The sequence below is a fragment of the Cynocephalus volans genome, chromosome 11 (assembly GCF_027409185.1).
Source record: "Cynocephalus volans isolate mCynVol1 chromosome 11, mCynVol1.pri, whole genome shotgun sequence".
Lineage (NCBI taxonomy): Eukaryota > Metazoa > Chordata > Mammalia > Dermoptera > Cynocephalidae > Cynocephalus > Cynocephalus volans.
Window position 1 is genome coordinate 54,028,340 of NC_084470.1, and position 17,315 is coordinate 54,045,654.

The 17,315-nt window shown below is 46.7% G+C and overlaps 1 protein-coding gene across 1 annotated transcript in view; it reads left to right on the forward strand.

Annotated features, from left to right (window-relative positions):
- The window catches only part of GASK1A (golgi associated kinase 1A), a 29,753-nt gene extending 19,311 nt beyond the window's left edge, over positions 1 to 10,442 (forward strand). The window contains exons 2-4 of the mRNA XM_063114165.1: positions 7,273 to 7,395; positions 9,498 to 9,601; positions 10,232 to 10,442. Of these exons, the coding sequence (XP_062970235.1) occupies positions 7,273 to 7,395; positions 9,498 to 9,601; positions 10,232 to 10,442 (438 nt within the window). The remainder of the gene's footprint in view (positions 1 to 7,272; positions 7,396 to 9,497; positions 9,602 to 10,231) is intronic.
- Positions 10,443 to 17,315: the final 6,873 nt, after the last annotated feature.

The window sequence follows — 17,315 nt, forward strand, 5'->3', positions numbered from 1 at the left end:
GTGTATTAGTCCATTTCTGTTGCTTATAACAGAAATACCTAAAACTGGGTAATTTATAAGAAAATGAAATTTATTGCTTATAGTTTCAGAGGCTGAGAAGTCCAAAGTCTAGGAAACACATTTGGTGAAGGCTTTGTTGGTGGTGACAGTGACATAGGGGTTTCATGTGGCACAATATAACAGAGCAAAGAGAGAGGAAGAGGAGGTGCCAGGGTCCTTTAAACAACCAGCTCTCACAGGAACTAACAGATCAAGAACTCACTCACTCCCCACCACTCCCCTCTTTGCCCCCCCCAGGGGGAAGCATTAATCTATTCATGAGGGATCTATCTGCCCCTTCTGACCCAGAGAGCTCCCAACACTGCCACATTGGATATCAGATTTTGACATGAGCTTTGGGGGGACAACATATCCAAACTCTATCATCCTGCCTTTGGCCCCCCAAAACTCATGTCCCTCTCACATACAAAATATAATCATTCCATCCCAACAGTCCCAAAATTCTTAGCTTGTTCCAGCATCAACTTAAAAGTCCAAAGTCTCATCTGAGACCAAAGGCAAAACTCCTTCCAGCTGAGAACCTGTAAAAATCAAAAAACAAAATTATCTCCTTCCAAGATAACAATGGTGGAACAGACATTGGGTACTCATTCCCATTCCAAAAGGGAGAAATAGGCCAGAAGACAGGAGAAACAGGACCCAAACAAGTCCAAAACCCAGCAGGGCAGACTTTAAATCTTAAAGCTCCAAAATAATCTTCTGTGACTCCAAGTCCTATGTCCTGAGCACAGAGGGGGATTTGGGCCCCCAAAGCTTCAGGCAGCCCCACCCCCCTGGCACGGCACACTGGGCTGCACTGGTGCCTACAGCTTTTCCAGGTGAGTGCTGCACATTGCCAATGGCCCTACAGTTCTAAGATCTTGGCAACAGCCCCACTCCCGTGGCTTTACTACACATTGCCCTGGTGGGGGCTCTCTGTGGGGCCTAGATGCCTCTGCCATGGCCCTGCCCCTGCGGCAGGTCTCTGCCTGGGCCCCCAAGCTTTTCCATACATCTTCTGAAATATGGGTGGAGGCTGCCACACTCCACTGCTCTTCTGTTCTGCTGACCTACAGACTTCATACCACATGGATGCCACCAATGTTTCCAGCTTGCTCTCTCCAGAACTGCAGCACAAACCACACTTGGGGTTACCTGAGGCAAGGCTGCTCCTGCCAGAGCAGCTGGGATACAGGAGCATCTTTCTAAGATGGTTGCCTTGGATTGAGTGTCCCCCCAAAACTTGACTCCCACTGTGACAGTGTTAAAAGGGTGGGGAATCCTATTAGGTAATTGAAATGGGGCTTTGAAGAGGTGATTAGATTCTAAGGACCATGCATAGTGAATGGATTAAAAATGGTGGTCAGGGATGTGGTTCTGAGGGCGTTAATAGAAGAGCACATGAGACATTATTCTCTTTCTGCTCTGCCATTTACTGCCATGTGGACACCTGGGTCACTGTCACTCCCACTAAGGCCTTCACCAAATGTGTTCCCTGGACTTTGGACTTCCCAGACTTTGAAAGTGTAAGCAATAATTTTTGTCTTCTTTATAAAACACCCAGGTCCAGGTATTTTTTTATAAGCAACAGAAATGTACTACTACAGTGGTAGAGGGCAGGGATGCCCTGGGTCTATATTCTGGAACAACTCAGTCCTCCTAGGCCCCTAAGCCTGTGACAGGAGGGACAGCCTGGAAGACTTCTGAAATGCCTTCAGGGCCTTTCTCTCATTCTCTACCACATGGACAGGGTGCTGCAAACTTACCAAATCTTTACACTTTGCTTCCCTCTTAATTATAAATTCCAGCTTTACGTCATGCCTCTGCTTCCCATAACTGAATATAGGCCATGTCTGAATGCTTTGCTGCTTAGAAATTTTTTCTGCCAAATATTCTGGTTGCAAATTCTTAAGTTCCACCTTCCACAAAGTTCTAGGGCATGGACACAATGCAGCCAGGTTCCTTGCTGTGGTGTAGCAAGGGTGATCTTTTGTCCAGTTTCCAATAAGTTCCTCATTTCTATCTGAGACCTCATCAGCATGGCTTTTATTGTCCATATTTCTATCAGCAGTCTGGTCACAACTATTTAAACAATCTCTAAGAAGCTCCAAACTTTCCCTCATCTTTTTGTCTTCTGAGCCCTCCAGACTCCTCCAACCTTTGCCCATTACCCAGTTCCAAAGCTGCTTCCGCATTTTCAGATATCTATATAGCAACACTCCACTTCTAAGTATGAATTTTCTTTATTCATTTCTGTTGTTTATAACAGAAATGCCTGAAACTGGGTAATTTATAAAGAAACAATATTTATTGCTTACAGTTTCAGAGTCTGGGAAGTCCAAAGTCCAGGAAACACATCTAGTGAGGTGACTCTACAGCAATGAAGGGTGTCACATGGCGAGAATGGCAGAGCAGAGAGAGAGGAAGGGGAGGTTCCAGAGTCCTTTAAACAACGAGCTCTTGCAGGAATAGAGAGAGAGAACTGACTCACTACCTGTCCCCCCTCCTCCCAAGGGAAGCATTAATCTATTCATGAGGGATCTGCCCCCCATGACCCAGAGAGCTCCCACCATTGCCACTTTGGGGATCAGATCTTGACATGAGCTTTCGGGGAACAACATCAGACTCTGTCAGTGGGCTTCTTCATGAATAGTTGCTACTGATTGCTTTTCTTCCTAGAATGTTGGCCGTACTTTGTTTCTTTCACCATCTAGTAATTTTTCATTGAAAAGTGAATATTTAAGTAACATAATGTGGTAACTCTGAAAATCAGTCCTCCCATTTTCCCAGGGTTTTTTGTTGTTGCTGTTTGTTATTGTTTGTTGTATTTGCATGTTTTGTTTGCTTTATGAACTAATTCTGTATTAATCTGTATTCTTTGTTGTGTGTGCCCACTGAAGTTTCTGCTCATGGACAGGGGATTTCTTTAAATGCCTAAAACCGATAAGTCTCCCAGTCTTTGCCAAGGGGCTTTGCATGTGTGTGCTGGGGCACATCTTCAACACACATCCATGCAATTGACAAATCTGCCTTTGCCTTCACTCATGCTTGTTCAGTCTCAAGGTCAGCCAGAGGTGAGAACTTAGGGCCTTTTTAGTTTTTTTTTTTCCTGAGCATGTGCACAGCCCTACACATGTGTGTATGACCGTCTGATTTCTAGGAATATATTGAAGCTTTTCAAAGCTGGTTGGACATTTTATTCCTTATCTTTTCATTTTAAAGCTTTTTGGTTAGTCTATTTTTTGCCCCAACTGTTATCCATTGTTTCAGGCAGCCATGCTGTTAAAACACTTGCCAGTAATTGTTTTCAACATATGTCCTCCACCCTTCCAGGAAAGGCTTTTAGCATTGGGCAACTGATAAAGTCAAGCCTTTCAAGTAGGGTTTTCCAGGGAACTACCAGACAGGTCAAATAATGACAATTCTTTTGGAATAAAGTCTGCTGTGCTCCCTTCATACTGGGAATGTGGGCTGTTATTTTCAAGGCTACAGCTGAGCTGGGAATGTGGTATGGGACTAGGTAAAATTAAAACACCATAACAATCACTGTTCTTACTGAGATTCCATCTTTTTCTTGCATAAATGCTCCCCAGATTACTGTAAGGCTTTGGTTAACTTCCAGAGTTATGAAAATATTGATTCTGACCATTTTTGCCAGTTTTTTCCATTGCTTTTATGAAGGGGCACATTATCGAAGTACTCACTCTACCACTTTCATTCCAGATTTCCATTTGAAGAGTTAGAGAACCTGTTGTTGAAGGAAATCAATTTTTTATTTCCTCAGAACATATGAGAGTTTTCTTACAAAGTGATATGGAGATGGAACAAGACCTTTATTGCCCAGCACTGAGCTGGGGCTGAGTGGACTGAGAGATGGCTGTCCTTGTTTTGATGAGTGCTGCATACTGGAGGTGATAGATAGCCTTCCTCCCACCCCCAGCTCCAGATGGGCATAGGAAGACAGTGGTGGTGCTGGCTAAAGCTGAACCCGGTCTGTGGCTCAGGTTGGCTGAGCAGTGACTACAGAAAATAGGTATGGACCATTCAAACACCACCTGTGCTGGCTGCTGCCTCAGTTGTCACAGGGGATGATGGGCTCTGAGTCTTCTGGTGCTTCCTCTTCCTTCTTCCTAGTTTTAAAAGCTCTTCTTCAGCTTTAATTGGCAAGGCTGAGAATAAATTAATTAATCCTATGATGTTCAATGATGGAGATCTTATTTGTCCTCCATAACTGGCTCACCCCTCCTGTTCTTCAGGGAGGCAGGGCTGGATAACAAAGGGCTTGAGCTTCAAGTCAGGAAGACCTGGGTTCAAATTCCAGCTGTATTGCTTTTACATTTATGACCCTGGGCATATCTGAGCTCAGTGTTCCCATGTGTAAAAAGGGGATAATATGCCTCCTTTGCAAAAATGCAGTGAGGAGTAATTAAGATAGAGATGCAGTGATGGTGGTGGAGGTATTCCGAGTGATGTTGTCTTCTTATACCAATTAATTCTCTAACACCATCTGGGTATCTAACAATTCTGAAACCAGATTCTGAAACTAGATACCTGGAGTCTGATAAGTTAAAGGGCTCAGTCCCACAAGAGTTCTCCCACTTCAGACACCAGTTGCAAGTCCTGGGTCACTTGTATTTCTGACCAACTGCCTATAAATTGAGGGTTTCTGTGATCTTCTCCTCAAGTTCAATAATTTGCTAGAACAACTCACAGAACTCAGAAGAACACTTTACTAACATTTACTGGTTTATTATAAAGGCTACAAGTGAACAGATGGAGAGGTAGACAGGAGGAGGTCTGGAAGGGTCCTACATGCAGATTATGTCTCTGTGGAGTTGGAATATGCCACCCTCTCAACATGAGGATGTGTTCACCAGCCGGGAAGCTCTGAATTTCATCACTCAATAGTTTTTATAATCCAATCTCCAGTCCTCCTACCCTCTCCAGAGAGGGGTACTGGACGGATGGGGGAATGGAGGCCTGAATTTTCCCACCCTCTATTCACATGTCTTTCTGATGGCCAGGCCAGCACCCCACATCCAGAAGCTACCTGGGGATCCCACCCTGAGTAACCTTATTAGCATAAACCCAGGTGGGATGAAAAGGGGCTCATTATTAATAACAAAAGACACTCCTATCACTCAGGAAATTCCAAGGGTTCTAGGAGCTCTGTATCAGGAAGCAGGAAAAAAGATCAAATACATTTTTTATCATTGCACATCATCATCATTTCTGAGGGAGACACTCCACCATTGCTTTATTGGATGAAAATGTCTGTTGTGTGTGCCCAGGGTACGTCTTTGACAATTGCATCATCACCACCACAGGGCACGGGGTGCCTGAGAGCCTGCCAGAACCAAGTGCAGAGCAGGGAATCCCAGCGCCTTCTGAGGACTGGAGAGGGAGCAGGCACACCCCTTCTGTGGGCTCACCCCGCCGTGGTGCCATCTGGCTTCCTGCTGCTGCTTCCCTCTGCCTGACTCTAGCTCACGTCCACCCTGACTCTATCCTCTCTAACTTGCACTCAAAGTTCCCCAAGGAAGGCATGTTAACCGAAGCTGGTTTCTAGGTTCCTAGGCTGGCATCTTCCTCTCCTGCGGTGTTCCCAGTCTTTCTCATTTAGACTAGCCATTCTGCAAAGAAGGGGCTGGGGCCTCCATTCTGGGTCTTCCTACATAGTGCTCTTTCAGGAACTTAGTGCATCCCGTTGCCTAAGAGTCAGGCACCTGTGTGATTCATTGTCCTGATTGGTAGAGCCCAGGGGTCCCTGAGGTCTCCCCTCTGACTACCGCCACCATCTGGAGACTTAAGGAAATGACAAATCCTGGTCCCACAACCTGTTGAGGGTTTGGAGCCCTTCCTAGGATTTGGACAAATCCCAGACAGTTAACTCCTCCTGTTGCAAGTGCCATGAGTACTGCCTTGGTTTGCCCCACACCAAAGTTGAGCCCGAAGCTCAGCCTCTTCACCAGCTCTCACCAAACATTTCCCAAGGGCGGCTGCTTTACTGAAGGATGGAGGGGTCATGGGAGGGCACATCTCATACCCTCAGCCTCCTGCTGCTCCTGCTTCACTTTACCCTCTCCTCTTCCCTCTCCCCTTCCACAGCAACAAACTGACTCTTCCTCTTGTCCCAAGCAGAGCAAATCCTCCCCCACCCGGACCTGCTGATGTCTCACCTTCTACCCTAAGCACTCTTCAAGGCATCCTGTCAAACCAAGTTTCCTTCCTGATAGGGAAAAAGCATGCGTCGTCCCTGGCTCGCCCACCCAGTAGGTGCTGGTGACTTCCTGCTGCTCGCCCGTGCTTGCTGCTTCTCTTGGCCACTTCCTAGTACAGCCCGAGCCTTTTCCAACCCCACCCCCACCCCTAACTACTGTCCCTTTCCTGTCTTTCTCCCATAGCAAGACCCTCCCCACCCCATCCTCAGAAGACTCTACCACCTGTTTTTAGGCCTCTCAAGCTCATTGTCCTTGATACATACAGCAGATAATATCTTCATGCAGGTCAGGGCTAGGGTCAGACCCACGATTCTTCATTCCTGACCTGCGGCTGTGACTCCTTCCTTCTGAAGAAAGCAAACCAGAAGCAAGTGAGGGGAAGTGTTACCATAGCCATCGTCCAGTCCACTCTAAAATGTCCTGTGTGTCATCCGTATGTGTATATATAGGGGATGGGTGGCAAAGCTCCTCAGAACTGACCCCACATGACAGTTGAGAATTCTCAACTTAGGCCAGCAGGCACACAATGAGCCTGTAACTGGAATGCCTTCCTCCTTCCCCGGCATGATTCATACCTGCAACAGGGTCAAAGAGCTGTGTGCTCGGAGCTGTTTGGATGATCATTAAAGGACTTGTACCTCTAAAGAAGGGAGGAATCCCTGATGTAGCACTTGCTGCTTAAAGAGAAAATGGAGTCATGAGTGGGTTTTCCTAGGTAGACAGTCAGTATTCGGTGGCCCAGTGGTGCTAGGCCAGTACTCAGGGGCAGCGGTGTAGGTTCAGCAGTGGGCACTGGGTGGAAATCATGCCAGCCTGAGGCATGAGCAGTTAGTTCCTAGTTTCGGAGTGAGCTGGCAGAGAAAGCAGAGGCTGCATTACCAGCTGGAGGCCAGCACAGAGCCAGGGGCTCACCCAGGGTCAGCGCAGGGAGTGGCAGGTCCCACAGCCTCGGTGTCAGGGCAGGTGGACCAGGCACTATGCCACACCCCTCAGAGGCCAGGTGTCTCCACAGGTCCACGACCGCCTGGATCGCTACTGCTGTGGCTTCGAGCCTGAGCCCTCAGACCCGTGTGTGCAAGAGAGGCTCCGAGAGAAATGCCGGAACCCAGCCGAGCTGCGGCTGGTCCACATCCTGGTATGTCTCCTGCACTTTGTCCCCTTGTGTCCCTAGACCAGGGCCTTCCTGTTTCCTTCTGAAGATGCTGTTATTGAGTTTCAGAGATTATTGACACTAGAGTTTCCCAATCTTGTTCTTTTTAACAGCAGAATCCTTTGCTTGAGTAATATTTTCAGGAAGCCATAATAAATAAAACTGACAAAATAAAGCCCTCTTTTCACTGTCTCCACTGCTCCCAAGAGGCCCCAGGGAACCCCTAGGACTCCTGGAAGCAGAGTTTGAGAACCGTGTGCCTAGTCAACGTCCTTACTGTGCTAGTAAATGTGGGAATTGTGGCCCTCAGGTGGCAGTGGGGCAGGGAAGGGAATTTCCAAGGTCACAAAGCTGGTTGGGGGCAGCACTAGGGCATGAACTCAAGACCCTGATGGCCCACAGGCTGGTGCTGATCAGAGGGACACTGTGCTGCCTCCTGTCAAAACTAGAGCTGGATTAATAAACAAACGAACAATAAAGAAAAGAGAGAGAGAGAAAGAAACAATGATCACAATAATACGCTGAACTTTTAGAAAGAGAGAACAGAGCTGTGACTACTAGAAGTGGGAAGGGCGGGGAAAGGCGGGGGCTCATGAGAAATTGGCTAACGGACACAGAACGATTGCGTATTGTAATGATGAATAAACTAACTACCCTGATTTGACCATCACATATTATACACAACCACTGATGGTAAACTTTGTACCCCACAAATATGTATAATCAATTATGCTTCAATTTTAAAAGAACCAAAAGACAAAACTAGAGCCCAGGTGAGAAGCAATGTGCCAAGGCCCTCAGAGAGGAGCTGGCGTGGTGGAGTAGCCACTGCTCGGCACAGGAAGCAAGGTGCTCCCCTGGGAAGGGCTTCTCTATCTTCTGCGGTGAGGTCTAGTGTCCTCGCAGAGTCGCCTTGGCCACTTGCTTTTGGAGGATAGCTGTCAGCATGGTGCCCAGGGCTGAGCTTCAGGCAGGCCGCACCACCTGGAGGCCAGGGCTGCCTAGTGGTGGGTGGTAGGAATTCTCTGTCCCCTCCTCCCAGAGCCACTTCTCCTTTTCCTGGTCAAAGGCAAATGTCCCCGAGAGAGGTAAGGCTTTTATATTCATCATTTCTCCGTGATGGGCAGCCCTTTCACGGATCCTTCTGGACAGCTGTTTTTGGAGATAGGAGTCACGAGGCTTGGAGAAAAATTTGATCCCTGATAGGTAGAGGCGGGTGAGGAGAAAGAAGAGGCAGAGAGAGGAGAAGCTGGGGTCCAGGAGACAGAAGTTCATCAAGTAAGCCTATGACCTGGGGGGATGATGGGACATGGCCACGGAATTTTGGAGAACAGGTGGGAATGGAATGTGTGCATGGATGGGAACGGGCGCCAGAAGAGGCGGCCTCCCGTTCCCAAGCACACCATGTGTACTGAAGAATTCTCTGTGGCTAATTTTAGTTTTGAAAATGTTTAGGAGATGTTACGCTCTTCTCCTGTGGAACTAGAATATGGTCAGTGCTTTCTGAGGATAAAGGATATCGTTGTGTGTTCTAGGTGATGCTCAGGGGAATGCCCGGGTCACAGGGGCACAAAGGGGTGAGCGTGCGTGTGCGTGTGCGTGTGATACATCATGAAGCTGATGGCCCTGATGAGTAGGCTACCACTGCACCTGCCAGTTCCCACCCATGCTCTCCACCCTTCAGCCACCCAAACAGGAATCAGTCCTTCTGCCTGGCAATTTAATAAGTGGTGCTCTGGCTTAGCCCTATGGGTCCAGGCTTGAACCAGCCCAGCTACTTATTATCCGTGTGATCTTTTACAAATTGCTTAACTTCTTTGTGCCTCTGTTTCTGTACAAAGGGACTAATATGAGTGCCCCCTCCTAAGGCTGCTGAGGGGATTAACTGAGATGATCCCTGTAGGCACTTAGCACAGTGCCTGGCCAGCACAGACTAAGTGCTCAGCGGTGGGGGCCATTTGGGCAAGCAGCGGGGTCGACTGTGACACTGATAGCTAAGGGCCCCCAGCCCTTTAACCCTGACAGAGCCCTTAGGTGCCAGCTATGCTGTGCCCTTACCTCCTCTTTGTCCATCTTCTTCCCCTGAGGTCCGGAGCAGCGATCCATCTCATCTGGTCTACATCGATAATGCCGGCAACCTTCAGCACCCTGAGGACAAGCTGAACTTTCGGCTGCTGGAGGGCATAGATGGGTGAGGGTCAAAAGGGTTGGGTGGAGGTCCACAGGACTGAGGCTTGATGGCCCTGCTGTGGACTGTGGGACCTAGAACTGTGGCTCCTGAGAAGTCCACAGTCCATCAGAGAAAAACTTTGGATCTGAGCTTCAGAAGGAGGTAGTGAGCCCTGGGAAAGCTGAAAGGGGACACAGTTGGCAGGGCCTACCCCCAATACCCACAGGTCTCCTGTCCCTGCAGAACACCAGCTGCCCTGCTGGGGTGTGGGAAGGCTACCCCCTTCCCTTGCCCTGGTGAAGAGTTCGCCTGGGGAGCCTGCCATTCCCTGCTAGCTCCTGGCAGGCAGCTCAGGCTTCCTAGGCTCTTTCTGGCCCTGTATTTGCCAAGCATAGCCTGGGATAGCAGAGTTGGTTCACCCAGCTTCTCTGTGGAATGGGACCCATCAAAAAACTCTATCCCCTGCTTTCACAGCAGAGCAGGTCAAAGGATCCTCTCATAAAAAGAGAGCGGGCACAGGACTGGGGATTCCTCAGGCCAACGTTGCTAGGGTTCCCCAACTGTGCACTTTCTGGTCATCTGGTCTCACCTTTCACTGGAACTCACTTTTGCTTTTTCTTCTGTTACGGGGCTCTGGGGACTTTGCTCCAGGTTTCCTGAGTCTGCCGTGAAGGTTCTTGCATCAGGGTGTCTACAGAACTTGCTGCTCAAGTCACTGCAGATGGACCAGGTGTTCTGGGAAAACCAAGGCAGGGGCCAGAAGCTGAAGCAGGCCCTCCAGACCCTGGAGCGGCGAGGACAGGTCCTGCTGGGACACATCCGGAAGCACAACCTCACACTCTTCAGGGACGAGGACCCATGAGCCCTGCCAGGCAGGGCCCTTGCCTTGCTGGTGGGCTGCCTGACAGCACAACTCTGAATCAAGGAGCTCCATCGTGATGGCCACCTTTTCTTGGGCTCACTCATCATGAGGATACATGGGAAAAGCCAGAACCCAGAGGGGCACATGGATGTTACGGGATGTTTCACTTGCCTGGGCTGGTGGAGGTGGTGTTGGGTTTTCAATTTCACTGCGTTCCTTTCTGCCTTCAGGCTCTGGCTATTTACTCCCTTGCACCAATAAATACATTCCAGAATGTTCAATGAACTGCTCCAGATACTATAAAATTGTGCATCTCACATGCATATGTAGAGCTGGACAACTCTGTGAATGTGTGTGGAGGCACGTAAGTATGTGTGGCATGTGTGCACACTGGCATGTAATACACGAGACAAAACTAATAAAGATCTTCACAGAATTGTACTTGTGGCCCAAAACTGCTCTGGCTGCAAGTAGACTCAGGTCTAATAAATGAAACATTAAGCATTTGTCCTTATAGGCTTTAAATTTTCAATTCTTACTCCATTATGTTTTTTGGTTTAAAAATTACAAAAGCTCCCTAAAAACAAATTCATAAATAATAGAAGCATATAAGACAAAAAGTGAAAGTTCCAGAAACTCCCTGGAGATGTGTACGTGTGTATGTTATTCACACTTACACTACATGCAAATTAAAAAATAATAAAAGTGGGATCATCCTTTGTCAACTATTTTTATGTTACTATATTCTGTATCAGCCATCTGAATTGACCTAATTTTTATTGATAATTAAATGAAATTCCAAGGCAGAAATGTTTCAGCTGTTCCCACAATAATGAACATCTAAGTGGCTCCAGTTTTTCACCAGTTACAAATAATGCTGCCATGAACATCACTGCAAGGCATGCAAGTATTTCTGCCAGCTAGATAGATTCCTGTAAGTGAATTTCTGGGTCAAAGGGTATGAGTACTCTTTTTTTAAGAAAAACTGCCACATTGCTCCCTGAAATGGTGGTGTTAATTTACCCTTCTACCAAGAGGGTAGGGGACTGACTGTTTCCCTATGCCCTTACCAACACTTGGTATTCTCACTTTTTTGTTTTTTATCTATCTAATAGGGAAACCTATTTTAAAAACTGCATTTGCTTAATCACTAATGAAGTTATCTTTCCACTTATTATTCATTTGTGTTTTCTTTTCTGTGAGTTGTCTTTTTCTTCTAAGATGTTTCTTCTTTCCTTGTTAATTTGTTAGAGATCTTTTAATCCAATTAGTGTGATCAATCTTTTCTCTGCTAGACATGTTGCAAATGTTTTCTTCCTGTCTGTCATTTGTCTCGACTTTGTTTATGGTATCTATTGCCAAGTGGAAAATTTTAATTTTCATGTAGTCAAATTACTTATCTTTCCCTTTCAGTCTTCTGAGTTTCATGCCTTCTTAGGAAGTCTGACGCTACGTCAATATTATTGAAATAATCTCCTGTTTTACTCTAGTATTTATACAGTATTTCTTTTATATTCACTCTAAATTCATATAAAATTCATATTTGAGAATGGGTAGTCAGTTGTTCCAACATCATTATTCAATTGTCTATTCCTTTCTACTGATCTGAAATTATACTCTTATCACATACTAAATTCCATTTGTTGATTTGTGAACTCTGTTCAGTTCCATTGACTTTTGTTTTTTTCAGTTCCTGCAATAATATGACACTGTTTTAATAAAAGTTCCCTTTTCTGTTCTTTTTTTTTTTTTTTTTTTTGCTACCTGGTAGGGCAAATTCCCATCTTTTTATCCCACTTCAATTTTTTCCTTTGATATATTTGTGCATTTGTCTTAATACGAGAATGTCAGTCTATGAAGTGTACTACCCTCTCCCATTGTCCTCAAAATCCCATTGGTGTTTTGATTGGGATTGTATCAAATTTATGGATTAATCAGTGAGAATCTGACTCATTTGAATATTGAATGCTCTCATTTGGGTACTTGGTTTACCAATTCACTTACTCTTTGATAATCTCTAGTAACATTTTAAGGTTATTTTCAACAAGCTCATTTTAAAGACATTTTATAACTTTTACTGCTACTGAGAATGCATTTTTTTTCCTGATTAGATTTTTTCTAGATAGATTTTTAGATGCATATCTTAGAGTTTTTAAGTAGAAAATCATATTTTCAAATAATGATAATTTTACATTTTGATTTCACAGTTGTGTGTGTGCACGCATATACCTCTCAATTATTTCGGTTGTCTTAGTAGTTTGGTTGTGATCTCTCTGGAGGAAAGTTAATAATAGTAATAGCAAGCATCCTCATCTTATTCCTGACTTTAATGGGAACACCTCTATGGTTTTACCATTGGATATTATCAGGTTTAAAGAAGTCATTTCTGATAAATATATTTTATCAAGTTAAGGAAGTTTCTTTTTATTCTTAGCTTACTGAAAGAATTTTTCAAAAATCAAGAATGGGGATTGAATTATATTAAATGCCTTTTCAACATCTATTGAACATAGTTTTTTCTCTTTTATTTTCTAATGCTGAAAATAAATGTATCTGGCTGAAGTATATCAGTCTTTTAGGAACTATAGGTTTTAATTTGCTAATATTTTATTTAGAATCTGCATACATATTCACATGGTCTAAGGTTTTTCCTTTTTGGGCACTCCATGGCTATCTCATGATTGAATTTAAGCAGGCCTCATAAAATGAATTCAGAACTTTGTCATTCTTTTAATGTGTTGGGACAATTTAAATTTGAATCATTTATTACTCAAAGGTTTTACAGAACTCTCCCATAAAACCACCTGGGCCCTGTGCTTTTCATTAGATCTTTTACCTTTTCAAGGAGCTTCCAACCTAGTCTGGGACGGGCAGTGGTGGGCTTACAATCAACCAGTTTCTATTCAACAGTCCCTGCTCTGCCTTCTGTCTGATGGACATACATTCAGCCAGAGGTGGAAGTGAGACACTTGTTGCCTTAGAAAACAGCAAGGAGAGAGGAATACAAAGAAACAGTTCATTGTCAAAGCAGAGTTGGGGCTCTCACATCACAATGAGACTCATTCTACTTTGTGACTTAATCAGCCCCCTTGAAAAAAAAAAGAACTAATAGTGTCTCACCACTAAGACCCACAATGTCTGCGGCATCAGCCCAGTAAGGTAAGGACTTGGTCAATGACTGTGGGTTTCCCTATTTTTTGTCCCCCTCTTCCAACTCAGGACTAACCAGAGGAAGCCAAATATGCTCCCCTAGCCAATCCCATAGGATGCCTCGCTTCTAGTTAGCCTGCCCACAGCCTCCCCATGCCAGCAGCCTCCAATCAGGGCATACCCGCTGCCTTCCCTTTTCTCCACTACAGAGCTTTCCCACTCCTCTGCTTGACTTAGTCTCAGCCAAATACAAGTGATGGTGCTGACTCCTTTGCTATAGCAAGCTCTGAATAGCCTTTGCTTGTTCTCATTTGGGTGATCTTTGTTGATTTTCACACCCCTAGGCTGTGAGGATTAAACAAAGGTGAATGGTAATCCAGGTGAAAGCAGCAGGTCTGATGCCCTACAGGACAGGCAAACTGAGTCACAGCCTCTGTCAGCACAGAAAGGGGGACATGGACAGACACTGAGCAGCCCCTGCCAGCCTGCCCAATGCATGTCAACCACCTGTAGCACTGTGGGACAGGGCCCAGCTCTCCCTCCTTACCCACCCAGCAGAGAAACCATTTCCAGGTACTCCCCTCAACACTGGCTGCCTCCTCATCCCCCTGGGGGACAGGCTCCCTGTGATAAGTGGTTTATATCAAAGCATTTAACTTCACCATAACCCAGGGGTCAGTGTGATGGTTATCTCCATTTTACAGACGAGGCACAGAGGACGCCCAGCTGGTAGGGTAGGACTTCAAACCCATCCACCAAAAGATGCTCCCATTGCCCTCCCCAGCCACCCTGACAGCGCCTCTCCTGGTGGTCCCTTTGGATTCAGAGCCGACAAGGAGGCAGGGCCCATTCCCTGGATGGGAGCAGCCAGCCGCCACTCCCAGCCAAGCACATTCACACGCACTGGGCTCTTTGCCTGGTAAAGTCTGCTCAGTCTATTAACCATGTTTCCAGTACACCTGAAACTTCATCCATCTTTTATTCCTTTCAAAAAAGCCTCTGCCTCAGGTTTGCCGCCTGCCCTATGCCTGCCCCAGCCATTACCTCTGGAATGAGAACAATGTGCCCAGCTAAGCCAACAGCGGGCAGTGAATCAGGACATCCTTGTCAACCCAAGAAGAGGCTGTGGGGGTGGGAGCTGCTGTGGGGTGGAAGTGGGGGCTGTGCTCAGCCTCAGGCAAATTGGACTTAAGAAAGAGGCCAGGTGAGGGGCTCAGCCAAGGGAATCTCAATTGCCAGCCTCTGTGCTGCCAACTGGCCTCACCCCAAGCCCCTTCTTCCTAAGCCCCCAAAGGGCCGTTCCAAGGAAAATCATAAGAGTTTTCAAGCTGGAGGGGCTGATGTAGTAGTAACACGGGTTCACAACCCTCTAGATGCAGTTCCAACAATCCTCAAAGCTCTGAAAATCAAAAACTTTTTAGTATGTTTGGTGCCAAAATTCACGTCCCACTCAAGTGTGAATATTCATACAATTCACTGCAGAATAACCAATGTGTCTGGTTACCGGATATAACTGCAGACCCTGCAGAGGGTCTTGCATATTACACGGTATCTGTGTGCACATATTACCTTTCTCAGTCTGAAAAATTCAGAATTCTGAATCACATCTGGCCCCCAGGGTTTAGGTATGGGATTCTGGACCTGTAATAACTAACGCCAAGGGTTTTACACAGATTATCTCACGAATGCCTTACAAACCCCGTTTTATTATCTTTACCCTACAGATGAGGAACCATGCCCAAGAGGGGGATAACTCGCCTAAGGCCAAACAGACAGGAGTGGCAGAGTCCACCTGTGGACCCAATGGACACCTAGCCCCGATACTGGACGAATTCCCCAGGAACTCCTGAGATCCTTGACTTCAGAAGTGTCCAAGGTGGATGGCAGGCCTAGTCCAAGGGAGGCACTAGGCGTGGTGCCTCTTGGGGACACAGCCACATCAACTTGTGAAAGGCTCTGTGGTCCTGAGGCCACAGCCCTGTTCAGTGCAGCACTTCCTAAACTTATCTTGTCAAGATCTCTCTTTGTTTGTGGTCTTTTTGTTGTTGTTATAACATTTATTGATGTTCCTCAAGATGCACTTTGGGACTGCCTGACTTGGCTCAAACCCTTCTGTCCTGCAGACAAGGATCCTGAGATCCAGGGACAGGAAGTCCCAGCCAAGAACACAGGTGATGGCTCTTCCCAGGAGGGATGTTGGTGATGCTCCTCCTCCTGAGGACAGCCCATACCCTGAGCAGGAGCTCGGATGTGGAGTCCCTGAGTGAGGGTCACAGAGCCTGGAGATTAGAAGGAAGCCAAGCAGCCCCTCTGCCCATTCATGAGGCCGGTGGGATGTGAGGAGCAGGTTCATGTGCCTCAGTGGCCTGAAGTTTGACTGCTCTCTGTCATCCTGCAGACCAGAGCTGGACAGACACTACCAGCTATGGGGGAAGTATTACATGCACTGCCTGTCCTCCTTCTGCCCCACCTCCAGGCACTCTAGGCCTGAAAGGCACAAGAAAGGTTGTGGTTGATCCAGAGAGTGTGCCAGTAGCCGAGAGAGGCAGTCGGAAGAGACGGGCAGACGTGCCCACCTACCACGAAGTGTCTGCATGACGGGCTGCATCCAGGCTGGAGTGGCAGCCCCTCCTGGGAGGACGTGGTCTCTGCCTTGTTCTCTGATTCCTGTAGTGTGCCATTTGCATCCTTGCAGCCCCGAGCAGCCTCCTCAGTGCTGGGACTCTGGGCTACCCCTGCTCACTTCCCAGACATCGACTCCGCACCTGCTGCTCTGTCTGAGAGCCCAGGAGGACTCTGAAAACCATCAGCCTGTGGCTGTAGCTGCAAACTTGAGCCCACATCAGAATCATTTTGGGATCTTGATAAAACACACATTGCTGGGCCCCACCCCAGAGATTCTCAGTAGGTCTGGGGTGTGGCCTGAGAATCTATATTTCTAACAAATCCCAGGTGCTGCTGGTCTAGGGACAACATTTTTCGAGCCTTTGCTGTTAAGGAAAAGGTGGAGCTCTGGGGTTTGTGTAAACATCCAGGCTATTTGGAAATTGGGATGGAATAGTGCTACAACGTATTTCAGAACTAAGCAAACAGCCTGTTCTAGCAAAACCTGAATTATACCTCCATAAACGGAGAGTTTGGAGACTGACAGAACTAAGTGGACTATGGAGGGAGAGGAGATTTAACTCAGCTTTGAATCTAAAGGAAGAACTCTCTTGGCAAAGAAGCCAGTCATTGGCTTTGCTTTTCTCAAGGGTAGGACAAATACCTGAGGTCCACGTGAGAGGAAAAGTGTCAGGGGTGTATTCATTTCCTTGGGCTGCTGTAACAAGTTACCTACTGGGTGGCAACAACAGAAATGTATTCTCTTACAATCTTGGAGACCAGTCCAAAATTAAGGTGTCAGCAGGTTCCGCTGCCACCTGGGGTCCGGGGAGAATCTGTTCCTTGCCTCTTCTAGCGTGGGGTGGCTGCTTGGTGTTCCTTGGTGTTCTTCTGTTGGTGACTGCATGACTCCAATCCCTGCCACCTCCTTACCCTTCTTTTCTTCTCCCCTTGACTGGAGTCAGGCCTGCAGCAGGGTCTCCCTGGCAATAAAAGACTAAAACTCCTCTCAGGACAAGGATTAACTTTCTAGCTCTGTTCCCAAGGAAGCCAGACAACCCAATTAGTTGAATGTCACGTGTGGTATTAGGCAAAACTGCTGATGGAAAAAATGACCAC